Genomic DNA, 13425 nt, shown 5'->3' with positions numbered 1-13425 from the left:
CTCCTAGAGAAGCTGGTGGCTCATGCCTTGGACAGGTGTACTCTTGGCTGGGTAAAAACCCGGCTGGACGGCTGAGCCCAGAGAGCTGTGGGGAACGGAGCTAAATCCAGTTGGCAGCTGGTCACAAGCGGAGTTCCCCAGGGCTCAGTGCTGGGGCCAGTCTTGTTTAATAACTTCATCACTGATCTGGATGAGGGGATCGAGGGCACCCTCAGTAAGTTTGCAGACAACACCAAGTTGGGTGGAAATGTCGATCTGCTCGAGGGTAGGAAGGCTCTGCAGAGGGACCTGGGCAGGCTGGATCGATGGGCTGAGGCCAACTGTATGAGGTTTAACATGGCCAAGTGCCGGGTCCTGCACTTGGGTCACAACAACCCCATGCAACGCTACAGGCTTGGGCAGGAGTGGCTGGAGAGCTGCCTGGAGGAAAAGGACCTGGGGGTGTTGGTTGACAGATGGCTGAACACGAGCCAGCAGTGCCCAGGAGGCCAAGAAGGCCAACAGCATCCTGGCTTGTATCAGGACTAGTGTGGCCAGCAGGAGCAGGGCAGTGATTGTGCCCCTGTACTCGGCACTGGCGAGGCCGCACCTTGAATCCTGTGTTCAGCTTTGGGCCCCTCAGGACAAGAGGGACACTGAGGTGCTGGAGCGTGTCCAGAGAAGGGCAATGAAGCTGGTGAAGGGTCTGGAGAACAAGTCTGATGAGGAGCAGCTGAGGGAGCTGGGGTTGTTTAGCCTGGAGAGGAGGAGGCTGAGGGGAGCCCTTATCGCTCTCTGCAGCTACCTGAAAAGTATGTTGTGAGGTGGTTGTTGGTCTCTCCTCCCAGGTCACTAGTGATAGAATGAGAGGAAATGGCTTCAAGCTGCATCACAGGAGATTTAGATTGGGTAGCAGGAAAAACATCTGCACTGGAAGAGTGGTCAGGTATTGGAACAGGCTTCCCAGAGAGGTGGGGGAGTCACCATCCCTGGAGGTATTTAAAAGACTTGTAGACATGGCACTTGGGGACATGGTTTAGGAGGCCTGGGGGTGTTGGGCTGGCAGTTGGACTTGATGATCCGAGAAGTCTTTTCCAACTTTAATGATTCTATCATTCTGTGATTCAATCATCTAGAGCAAGATTCTTCCAAGCAGTGATGCGTTATCACAAACCAGTGAGGTACAATGGGGAACATGCAGGCTCTTCGGAGGCAGAGACAGCTCAGGAGTCTTTATGTTCTATTTCCACAACTAAAATCATCTGGGTCCATCCAGTCTCATTAGTGGAGAGAACGAAAATGGCAGTATATCAGATAATGGAGGGTGGGAGGGAAGAGGAGGTCTGGAGTGCCTCTATGCAGGGTAGAACCTCACTGCTAAAGGCACCTTCTCAGCAGAAGACTGAGCTGCATTCTCAGCTCCTTCCAAGAAGTAAACCTTGGCTGGAACTCTATTATGATGGAATAAGGATTTCCAGACAGGATCTTGCCAGAGTAACTGCACCTGTGTCATTGTATTTCTTTAAGTAGCAAAACCTCCCTGTGTAAACACAGCTGCAGCTTTCCCTTGGCTCCTTTGGCAATGGCAGAAAGAAAACAAATAGATTGAAAGGGAATCAGCACTCACTGATGTGTGACATTGAAAACAATTTTCTTAAAGGAAAAAAATATATTTTTTTCACACAGTCACAGGTTTCTTGAGCGGGACACTTGCTGGCTGCGGTCGGGGTTGTCGGTACCGTAAGTCGTTAAGGACAACGCTCTAGGGAAGCTCTACTGGGTCTGTAGCAACGGTTGTATTTTTATTTCCTAGTAGTTGTGGTACCTCCTGTGCCCCGGGATGACGCGGAGCTCAGTCACGGGGTACAGACTTCTCCCGCCCAAGCAGTTAGTGATGGGGATTAATCACTCATTTAATGATTTACTCTAAATCCACGACTTCGCGGGTTGCGGGAGGCGGCTCCACCGCCCAGGGCCCCACCGCGGTGACGCCGCGAAGTCTCCTCGCGAGCAACTCCCAGGCCTAGTTCGCCCTCAGCTCCCTTGACGCAATTCCTCAACGTGACGGAGGGAATGGGGCGAAACGCACGTAGCTCCCCTCACCACACACCCCCCTGTGTAACCCGCATCACCCCGGCTCCCCTCGCCCGGCAGCTGGACACCCGCCTCCATGCCCACCCAGCCGCCATGTCCGCAACGCCCTTCCGGCGCCTCAAGGGCGAGGCCGCGTCACTTCCGGCATGCATTCCCCTCCCCCCGCGCGCCGGCATCGCGAGAGTCCCGCCGCCTCACCCGGCCGCTTAGGCCGAGTCCCTTCGGCAATTTCCGTCATTGACAGACTCTACCAATCGGCGGCGGGAGCACATCGATGGGAGTGGGCCCCCGGCGGGTCGGGCGCGGAGAGGGGGGCCGGGGCGCGGGCGCGAGACCGGCGGGGCGGCGGCGGCGAGACGCGCGGGGCGGCGGGAGTCACGCGCGGGAGCGGGGCGGCCGGGAGGTATGCGGGGCTCGATTGTTCAGGCCTGGGTATGGCGGCTCTCCTCCCCCCCGCCATGGCTCCCCGTGTCCCTGCTCCTCTCCTCTCAGTGAGCGAAAGTGGCCGCCGCCGCCGTCCCAGCGCCCGCAGCCGCCGCCTCCTCCTCACCAGCAGCGCGGGCGCCATCTTGGCGAGGCAGGAGCCGAGAGCGCCCCGCGGTAGGAGACGGGCAGCGCCAGCCCCGCCAACGCGGGGCGAGAGGCCGGGTGGAAGGAGCGGGGGAGCGAACCCAGGAGACACCCCCGGCCCCCCACCGCCGCCGTCCCGGAGCCGGGCCCGCGGGCCACCGGGTGAGCCACCGCGGCGACCGAGCAAGGACACGGCGGGCGGGGGGGGGGGGTGTCTACGAGAAGCGGTGGCGGGGTCCCGCCCGAGGCTGGGCCGCGGCTTCTTCCCTCAGACACAGACACACACCCACACCCCACGCACCCCCCTCCCCTCCCCCCCCCCCGGCTCAGCGGCGGCGGCAGCAGCCGGGCCTCTTCTTAAAGGGACAGGACGGGTCTTAAACGGGTGCGCCCCGGTGTACCGGAGCGGTTGGTGTGTCCCACACACACATACACCGGGAGGGGGTGGAGGGGAAGGGGGCCGCCGCCGTACACCTGCAGGCGCACGTGGGTGGGGGAAGGGAGGGGAGGGTGGGGGGGAGGGGAGTGGCGGCGGGACACCCCCCCCCCCCCCCCCAGTCCTCCCGGTACGGGCGGGAGCGGCGCCGCCTCGGGGCCCGAGAGTGGGATTGAGGCGCCGGAGCGGGACCGCGGCCCGCCGCTGCCCCCGGCCGCGAAGGGCAGGGCAGGGCAGGGCGGTCCCGGGGTGGTGGCGGGGCGGGCAGCCCTCCGCGCCGGCCCCGGCGTGATGCAACGCTGCTGTGGCAGCTCCCAGGCTTCTTACCTCGGTGCGAGGTGCTTCTCGGCAGCGCGGGGCTTCCGGAAGGCCTGGGTTTGCGCCGAGCTCAGTCCGAACAGCGACCGGCGCCCGCAGGAGGGTGCTGCGTGCCCGAGCGGCGGCGGCGTGGGTGCGAAGCGCCTGCTAGGCGTGCATAAACCGCCCCGTAGTGTCACACTCCCACTCGTGAATGCACGTACGAGAAAATACCTCTTTATAGCCGTGGTGTAAAGCCTAATCCTGTTCCCCTGCAAACGTGTAGCCTCGTACAATTGCTGCCGTGATTAGTATTATTGAGCTTTACACCTTCTTTTTGTTACTCTCTTGATGGTCTTGTGTGGCAAGTTTCCCTTGCAGCAGCATTTTAGATGGTAATAATCCGTTCCTTTAGATTATTTGCTGCTTTGTGTGGAGAAGACGGTGCAAGGCACGTTCCTTTTTTATCGTAAAGTGTCCTCATGTGCATTATTAGGATTTTAGTTTCCTCTCATATAAACAAATCTACCGTATGGATTTGTACAGCACATCCATTATGTCTGTATGTGACCAACGCTAATCTTTTTTTAATTTACATGAATCAGAAATTATGTACGTATGTATAAGTGTACCTCTTGACACCCGGAGGTTGGTAAGATAGTGAGGGAAAAGTACAAGAGATGGGACTGTAGCTTAAACCTTTTCCCAGTGTTTAAGGATATTCCCTGTAATTCACTTCTAGTCTGTCTCTTGCACAGACATTGTTAAAGTCATTTAAGATACCGCCTTGCACTTTGGACTGTTTAAATGAGCAAGTTTTGCTCCATGTAGGAGGACATAATAAACTGTAAATTCTGTAATAAGCAGGCTTTTTGACAAGCTAAATTATAGGCTAAGGATTGTTTTAGATGGCAAGAAGAAAACTGTCCTCTTAGAGCCTTCCTGGACATAGTTCCCTTTTCGTGGTTTGGGGTGGAGGGAGTGAAAACCAAACAAAACCGAAAAAATCCATGCAGTGTTTGTGTACACGGAGAGAGAAGGAGGGAGGCAACAGCAGTGTCTGAGGGTCACAGTTGGTGCTGAGTGCGGAGAGTACGGGTGCATCATCAGAGGTCTTCATAAATACCGTTAACTGCCCTTTTGGGACAAGGCTTACTCTGACTGAACAATTAAATAGTTAGGCTTGTTTTTCTGCTAGTTTAAACATGGAAGCTGAGCTGTGGCATGCCAGCTTTTGTGTTTGATATGTTTTCAATATTCTGTCATTAACTTATGTATATGCTCCTGATAAAATTTTTTTAGAGCTGTATAGCTTCTTTTTCCTCTTTTTTTTTTTTTTAAATAATAAATTAGGCCCTGTCTGTGACCCTTATTTTAGCAATTAGAAAATTCAGAGCCTGTGCTCCACTGGCTCTTCTAATCTGTATTTAAAAGCAATTAAGGTGGAAGAGAGATCAATGAAACGCCATTTCATTCATTGAAAACAATATAAAACCTTGCCATGAGAGCAAAACAGCGAAGTAAAGGACTGTGTATAGGACAGTTTCTAGTTTTAACTAGTTTCATTACTCAGAAAAGCAGCTAAAATGCCTTCTTTATAACTTCAAACTGAAATGGTGTGATCTCACACTTTGGTTCTATGTACATGTCTTTTATTCATTCAGCTTGAGTTAGTGAAGATGGAGGGCTTTATGTTCATATAAATATCCTCCTATCTGATTTTTTTTAAAGCAATAATCTCTTATGTACCAAAGTTATATTTAAGACACTGCCATAAAAAAAGACTACACAGGGATTATGTTTTGCTTTAAGACCTGGCATCTAGTGTACTCTGGAAAATGGTTGTCAGTGTAACTACACATCTATGAAAGCAAGCTAAAATGTGAGAGGGGAAAGACGAGTGTGTTCTCCTCCAAGCAAAACACCTCTTCAGGCTTTTTTTATGCCACCACAATTGTCTGGATTAGTGATTATATGCTTATAAAGAAACCTGACAAAAATATACTTGACTGATATTACTGTACTAATGTGGATTCCACATAGATCTTGACTTAATCTTCTGTGTGGATATGTATGTTTGTGTCAGGGGTTGTTCTGGAGATGTTACTACAGGAAATCCTTGCAGTATTCTGCTGTTCTAATGGGATTGGCATGTGTCAACTGTAAATTTCTTCAAGAAAGAAAAGTTATCTTAGGTGTTTGTATCAGTTTGGAAGTCTCTTAATAAGTTGGTGTGAAAATGCAAAGCACAAAAAGACCATGTGTGGAAAAAAACAGAAAACTGCTAAAATTGTGAGGGAACTAAAGTAGCAAGGAAGGTTGTATTCTTCCTCCCAGTGTTTAATCCTGCTTTATAGATAAACTTTCAGTGCTGTGAATAGGGATATGAGGAATACATACTTTCCATGTGTAAACTGGGATTTCAGATTTTTGTCCACTTGAATGTTTTGTCGGTGTGCTTACATGGATTGGACAGAGGAGAGGTAAGAAACTCTGCTTTTGTGGGCTGAAATATTTGAACAATTAAGTGTGCCTACCTGCTGGCACTTCATACATGTGTGCTTGGTGTGTGGCTGGTGAGACCATTGGAATTAGTTTTACTTTGCTGATTTGCCTTGCATCTGTCGGAGGCTAAGAAGGGGTACTGTGGATTAGCTGCTGCATCGTACCTTATACCTCCATGGCAGCTTGTGTTTGTGTATGTGCCCTCAGCTAGAAGTGTGGTTGTTACCATTCTTTACTATAATATTTGATGTGAGTGCAGGATAAAGACAAGAAAAAATAATCCTGTAGAGATGCCAGCAACAGAAGGAAAAAAAAAAAAAGAGACTCCTGGAGGAAAAAGTACTTTTTCAAATAGCTGTACAAAGCAAATCCTTTCAAGCTTGCAACGAGGCACAAGTGCCGAACTGTGAGCTTGCCATCTATGGGTAGCAAATATCAGTAGTGAAAACTTGGACTTCATGCAGAAATAGCCAGTGGATATCTGTTTAAACTGGGAGAATCTCCTTTTAAAGCTGAGCCGCTCCATGGGAGCGGTGGTTTTGCTGTTGGTTGGTGCGTGTTGGTGGGTATAAAACTTAGAAACCCTCTTATAAAGCACAGAAGTTATAAAACTTATAAAATAAGGATGTCCTCTGCTCTCCGAGGATGTCCTTGGAGGATTCTTCTCCAATGCTGGGTGTTTACTTACTGACTAGGCATTGTAATGGGCAGACTTGAAAAACAGTGTGAAGAAACCCCACACCTACATTAACAATGAAATACGCAATGTGATTTAAAACACGATAGGAAAGCTTCTTCAGAACTGAACTGAACATATGTTTATGAAGGTTATTTGTATGAAGTTGATATATATATATGTAACTAAACTCATCGCTTGCTGGTGGTGTTTTACTTGTGGTTTTGATAATTCAAAGGGCCACATGATACAATTAAATGATTTCAGTGTGAGGTTCAGATTAAGCAAGAACATTGGAGGATTCAAAGTGCCAGCCAGGCAGTGCAGCAGCTATTTATTTCCAAATGCCAATTTTCTAAACTGTTGTAACTCTAGGGAAGATGATGGGAGAAAGGAAATAACTACTGAATTTGATACTGAAACTTAACATAAAATTGGTGTATATCAGCACGAAAGTCATGATGGCGGGAGGATTACTCTGCAGCATCCAGTCATTTCACCACCTGTAACATGAGTATTTACCTAAATGCTACCACCGGTAATGAAAACATTTTGAAAATCTCTATTTCTGCAATCTTCCTTAAACTGAGTAGGCAAAAGGGTAGATTTATTTCCAAAATGGCAAAGAAAAGTAGAATGAGTGCCATCACCATGTAAATCCACCGAGGCAGTGTCCTGGTGACATCCTGAACACTGTTACCTACTGTAGTTGGTCAGGGTGTTGCATGCCTATCACTTGTTTGTTCCCGACTTCTCCCGTTTCAGTATTCGAGCAGTTTTTGACATTGGAAATCTTTGTTTCTTAAAACCTAGAGCGGGAACAAAGGAACAGAGAATAAAGAATCATCTGTCAATTAGCTTCCTGTATTATTACTTTGATCAGCAGAGAAGCACTGTGGGACTGTTAGCACATAAATAAATGAAAGGCTGGATTCGGTGGCTGAGCTATTCTCTATTCAATATGCCTGTGTAACACTTACTAAATTTGTTTTGGGCATTGTTAATGCATTTAAGAATATTGTTCAGCTCTCCTGTTTATTTGCTTATTTGGTAGGCATGATACAGCTGAGTAACTGTTTTGAGGATATGAGTAATTAACTTTGTATGTACAGGAGCCTCTGTGACAGTCAGGAAGACAAGCAAAAGAGTGTCTTTTTCTATGGGTGAAATGCAGAGCACTTACACTATGTCAGCACAAGGAGGACTTTATTAAATGTGAAAATGTGGGGTTTCCTGATATGGGAAGTAATATTTAAGCACCTTGGTATCTGAAAAAAGTACGGGTGAGGCAGGTACATGCTTAGCGTAGCGTACGCAACAAGGGCATTTAATGTGTTAAAGTACGGAACAAAGCCTACTCTTTGCAGTTCCTACAGTCCGTGCAGATAGAGGGTATTACCACTTGCTTTCTTATTTGCCTGGGAACTCTGTGCAGTAGGAATGAGCCATTCCTGAGAAACTGTCTTAGTTTTCTAGTTACTAAACACATCTGGTAGCAACTACTTTTCATAGGGTCATTTTACAAGTAAAGAAATAGGCTTCTGCTGGGTTATCTCCTAAGCTGTGTGAGCGTGGAGCTGGATGAGCACCACTACCCATGACGGGGAGAGGCACTGATCCACTCTGGTGGATCCACTTTGGCAAGTGCATCTGGGCAGCTAGAAAAGCATCCAGATACTCGTTTTAGATCAGAAATATGATCATGTTTGTTTTGCCTCTGGCCTGTCTGCTGTCCTGCAGTTAAAAACTTGACCTCAACTCTATCTTAATTCTTTCCCTTTATTTTGCTGTTAAGCTTGTGTAGTTTTGTGAGGGCAAGGCTCACTGGGGTGCAAAAGAGGACATTTGGTTTGTTAGCTTCCTCCGAGGCGGTGAATCCAAATGAAGTCCTGTGTGCTTTGTGCCACCTTGGGGCACATTTTTTTTCAGATGGCTGTTAAGTAGATAAAAGTTTCTTGGAAAACATAAATCTTAATAACCTTAGCATAGGGAAAGCTTTCAGGAGCTTTGTTCTGTCTGTTAACCTCTGCTGGAAATGGGTATTTGGTAACAGAGGTCAATCATTCCATTGCTGTCAGCTGTACAAAGATCTAGCATAGAGAAAGCTGAACCTAGGTAGCTTCAGTCTAAAAATAATTTTAAAATGAGGGCTGTTATCCTGTCTACCAATTTCTGGCATGCTGTTGTTTATTCTGTTATGGGTAAAGATGTTAACTCAAGGCTGGGTGTTTATGAAGAAATAATAAAATTTGCTCTTGTTCAACCACAGCCATTAGTCTCAAGGTGGTAATCACTTATCGTAGTTCTTTGTATCTTTAGAAGTTCTGAGTCTGTTCTGTAATTTTTGAGGATGAAAGACTGGGAAAATGTTAGATACTGGTTTTCGAACTGTATATGTGAAGGGAAAACAATTTGAAGACCAGATACTCAATCTGTGTTTTCACTTACATAAGCTTAAAACAATTTAGTCATTAACAGCCTCCAGGCTGAACAAACACAAGTCTTTCAGCCTTTCCTCCTAAGGAAGATGCTCCAGTCCCCTGATCATCTTGGTGGCTCTCCGCTGGACTTGCCCAAGCAATTCCCTGACCACCTTAAAGTGGGGGCCCAAAACTGGACACAGTACTCCAAATGTGGTCTCACTAGAGCAGAGTAGAGGGGGAGGATAACCTTTCTTGACCTGCTGGCCACACTCCTTTTAATGCACCCCAGAATACAAAATGTTTTGCAGTAAATTAATGTGAAGTTTGCTTCCGGTTTTGTGGTATTTCTAGGGAGTGATAGAAACCAGAAGAATCATTCAGGAGAGCAATTAATCTGAGTCTTTCAAAAGCTGACTGGTTTTATTTTTGTCCTCCACCAGAAGCAAAAGCTTAAGGCGTTCATTTATTAGTAAATATTATCATATTTAGGGTATTGACAGCACTTTCATTTATACAGTAAGAACTGTGACTTTGGAAATAATTTTAAAATTATCTTTTTCACTACTATGATAACAATGAAAGCATCTCTTGTAATCGAAGAAAAATAAAATTCCAATTGACAGAGCTATTACTGTAACAGTTGTTGTGACATCTTTTGTAGTTGAAGGAAAATAAAACTGCAGTTGACAGAGCACTAAAATGTTTTGATAGTTTTAAAGTATGTATTATGCAAATATTGCAGGGGGAATGTGTTTTTTAAAGAATCTAAAATCTGAGAATGGATCAAAAATTAAAATCAGGCAGGCTATTTTTACTAGTTAAAAAACATAAAGCTAGAGTATGTGCTAAATTTGTAAATACGAAGAGTATGTAATAAATTGCTAATTATGCGTTTACTTTTTCTTTACTAAAGATAACAGTGGAATTTTAGAATGGAGTTTTTTTGGTCAAGTATTTGTAGCTTGTTTGTCAATGGGTAATGGTTATGTTCTGAGAGGTGTAAGAGTGGCATTGCTTTAAAGTAAAGGTCTTACGGGTATTCTGTAGGCTACAGCTGTGGACTGAAGGGTAAAAACAACCAACAGAGGAACAATATTTTCAATAGTTCTTCCTTTTTGGAGTAAGTTTATGTATATGATTCAACTTACAAATAATTTAATTGCTTTCACTCAGCTTTCATGTTACACAGCTGCCCTCTGTTCAGAGTTAAGCATGTTATCTTTAATAGTCATGAAAGTTTACTTTAGATATTCAAGGCCTGACTTCATTGTACTTTGCATTTCTGTGTCACCACTTGGATTATCATACTAGGTCAGTGCAGTGCTCGTTCCTGTCAAGTGACATCCATGAAGTTATAAAACAGAAAACTAACTCTAGTTTTTGGCTGTGGTAATATCGTGGTGGGAAGCTTAGTGTGAATTTCTGTTTGTTTTTGTTAAATATACCTATTAACCGCGGCCTAAGCTTTTTGCCCAGAACTACCACCTCGGTTATGTGTTCTGTGAAATATTAGCATTTGGCGTAGCATGCAATAGATTTGCCTGCTCACCAAGTTTGTTCCTTTCAGAGGTGGTGGTGGTGATGACTGTTGTTTCTTCTTAACAGCTGTGTGTTCAGAGGCACCTGTGCATGAGAAGTTTGTTCTATGGCCTCAGAGCTGGGTGCCAGGGAGGATGGCAGCTGCTCAGAGCTGGCAAAACCCCTTTATCTGCAGTATCTGGAGAAAGCTCTGCAACTGGATCAGTTTTTACGACAGACATCTGCCATCTTTAACAGGAGTATATCCAGGTACCAAAACCTCCATTTTCCATTGGGAATACCAAGGAAAGACAAACATTTTTACAATATTTTTCCCAAGCAACACCATATTGAGGGTTTAGCGGTGACTTGTTCATTTTAAACTCCTATCCTTTAAAAATGTTGCACTGTGCTTCTCTTAGCTCACACTGATCATTCAGAGTGTTGCCAGCCCACGTACAAATTGGCATGACGTTTTAAAGCTCTTTTTCATAGCTGAGTGGCCAAAACTTTCTTCGTCTGCAAAAAGCAGGATGAACAAGCACTAAGTTGATTTTCAGGGAGATAGCCTGTAGCCATAAGTGAAATGCAAAGACTGTTGTCAGATGCCAAATTTATATGTAAGTTGTAGCAATGAGAAGTGAGTCATCAAGGTAACGTTTCTGTCCCAAAACAATATATGTTATATTTCATGAGTGTTTTGGAGTCGCAGAGTTACAGAACCCATAACTGGTGTATTTAGAAGGATGTAGTGAGGTCCACATGAGGCGTAGGAAAAGTGTAGCTTTATATTTCTCACATATACAGTTGTGCTGAGGATGACAATATTGTGCTTTGGTTTGACTTGATAGTAGTTTCTTGCTTGAATTCATGCCTCTTGAATTAGATACCTGGTTAAAGACTGAAGGTGCAGATTGATAGCATAGCCAGGCTGGTCTGATGATTAACTGCTTCTGAGGGGTTAATGGGAAATCATTAACAGCAATATTTCTAATGTGTAAAATTACATCTGAAGCTGTCTCAATTCTCAAACCTTTGGATAAATGGCCACGTGTAAGAAAGGTGAATGGGTATCTCCTTTTTTGAATATTTTCCTTTCATTGTCTCCATATTACATATCATCTTGCAGTGATGAAAGTGAGGATGGATTGGATGACAATCCTTTGTTGCCTCAGTCTGGGGATCCCCTGATGCAAGTTAAGGAAGAGCCTCCAAACTCTTTGCTTGGGGAGTCTTCTGGAGCAGGGAATTCCGGGATGCTGAACACACATTCCCTGAATGGAGTTCTGCAGCCAGGTAGGCATACGCTAGGTTGAATCTCTGCTTGCTTTGGGATAAGCTGGTAAAAGTATTATTTCTTAAGAACTTTTTTTTTTTTTTTTTTTCTAAACAGAACTGAAGTCTGAAAAAGGGAGCTTGTATAACTTTTCCAAACTGAAGAAAAGCAGAAAGTGGCTGAAGGTAAGAATATTGGAAAGAAACACAACTACTACAAAATCTGTGAGTAGAGTTCCAGTCAACACCCTGTGAACAGTGGTGAGTGATTCCATCTTGTCATCTGACGTAGATCAAGGTGTAGAAACATGTAAGCAAGCAGATGACAACAAGAAATAAAGTTGATACAAAGTCGGTCAGAGCTTTATCACAAATTATCACAAACAGAGTTTCAAAATACAGTAAGTTTACAGTAGGTTTGTTCTCATCTCAGTAGTTCATTTAATTTTACTTTACATGTACTGCTGAGAGCTCAGAAAGCTAAACTAATGTGTTTTAAGAGCTGTCCTAAATCATGTGATGCTACTTAACTGATGCAAAATCTCATGCAGGAAAAGAGGCATAAGGTCATACAGAGGCGTAATATTTTGTTGCTGAAAAGAAGGCTCCAAATGAATTCTTTAGTCTTGTTCTGTATTGGCTTGTTGTTTGCTGCACTTTTTTTCTGAGGTAACTGGAGCTAGTGTTCCTTGCTAAGAAGAAAGGTATGTGTTATTTTGGGTTTGGTTTTTTTTACATTAAGAAAAAACACTTACCAAAGCAAAAAAATATATTCTACAGAGGCTTCTCATATTGGAAATGGAAAGAAAGAAGAGTATGTGACAGTTGATAATGAATCTTGTATTAGACTTTGGGTAGAACGAAGTAGAATTATAGTCTCTGTAGATTTAAGGCTTTAATTTTCAACGTGTAGCAAAATTGATAGTAGGTGTATAAACTTCGGTGAGCAGCAGCATTTTAGTTAAATTTCACAGTGAGTATACATTCAAAAACTTGAAGTAAATTTAGTACACTGTCCAAATTAAAATGAGCTATCATGAAATATCTTAAATAGACATTTGGGACTCGACTGAAAATTCGTTTCTATGATGAACGCCATACGAGGTCCAAATGAGGATGGAAGGGGAGAGCGGAATGGTGGCTTTATGCCATCTTTGTATTTTCGTTGTACTGTAGCCTTCTCCAGTTAGCAGAAGCAGGTTGCCAAGAGGTTAGACAAGAGCCAAACCTGCTGCAACTGATGCAGGTGGAAATGGTAAAATAGCAGGCTGAACTACAAATGGGGTAGGAAAGCACCTGCAACCCTACGTCACAAAATGCTCCGACTGGTAGCCTGGATTTTCTCACAGCTGCTTTTCTGAGACCACAAACAGACAAAGTGGATTCTAAAATTACTTAACTCTCACCAAACTAACAGAAGACTGCCTCCCCCCAAATCGGAAAATGTGTATTGGATTCACTGCTACGCAGTACTTTACTTCAGAAAATGATTTTTCCATTTGAGGCGTTTCATATGAAGACACTGTGTAAATGCTGAGTGGTGGTGTTGGGCCAGACCCACGGCCCTTTATTAGGTAAAGGCTCAAGAGTGCTTTGCATAAATAATTCAGTACAGGGACTTGTGATTGTTATTTAGTTTCCATTTATTCTTG

General features: G+C 44.9%; 1 protein-coding gene across 1 annotated transcript in view; it reads left to right on the top strand.

The window, feature by feature from the left end:
• Window positions 1-2276: 2276 nt before the first annotated feature.
• INO80 (INO80 complex ATPase subunit) overlaps window positions 2277-13425 on the top strand; it is a 66303-nt gene continuing 55154 nt past the window's right edge. Inside the window, exons 1-4 of the mRNA XM_075105575.1 lie at window positions 2277-2805; window positions 10586-10768; window positions 11628-11794; window positions 11892-11959. Of these exons, the coding sequence (XP_074961676.1) occupies window positions 10626-10768; window positions 11628-11794; window positions 11892-11959 (378 nt within the window). The 5' untranslated portion in view covers window positions 2277-2805; window positions 10586-10625. The remainder of the gene's footprint in view (window positions 2806-10585; window positions 10769-11627; window positions 11795-11891; window positions 11960-13425) is intronic.

Source organism: Phalacrocorax aristotelis, chromosome 10, assembly GCF_949628215.1.
Source record: "Phalacrocorax aristotelis chromosome 10, bGulAri2.1, whole genome shotgun sequence".
In the NCBI taxonomy this organism is placed as follows: domain Eukaryota; kingdom Metazoa; phylum Chordata; class Aves; order Suliformes; family Phalacrocoracidae; genus Phalacrocorax; species Phalacrocorax aristotelis.
Note: the sequence above shows the minus strand (reverse complement) of the source record. Positions and strands in the feature narration are given on the sequence as shown.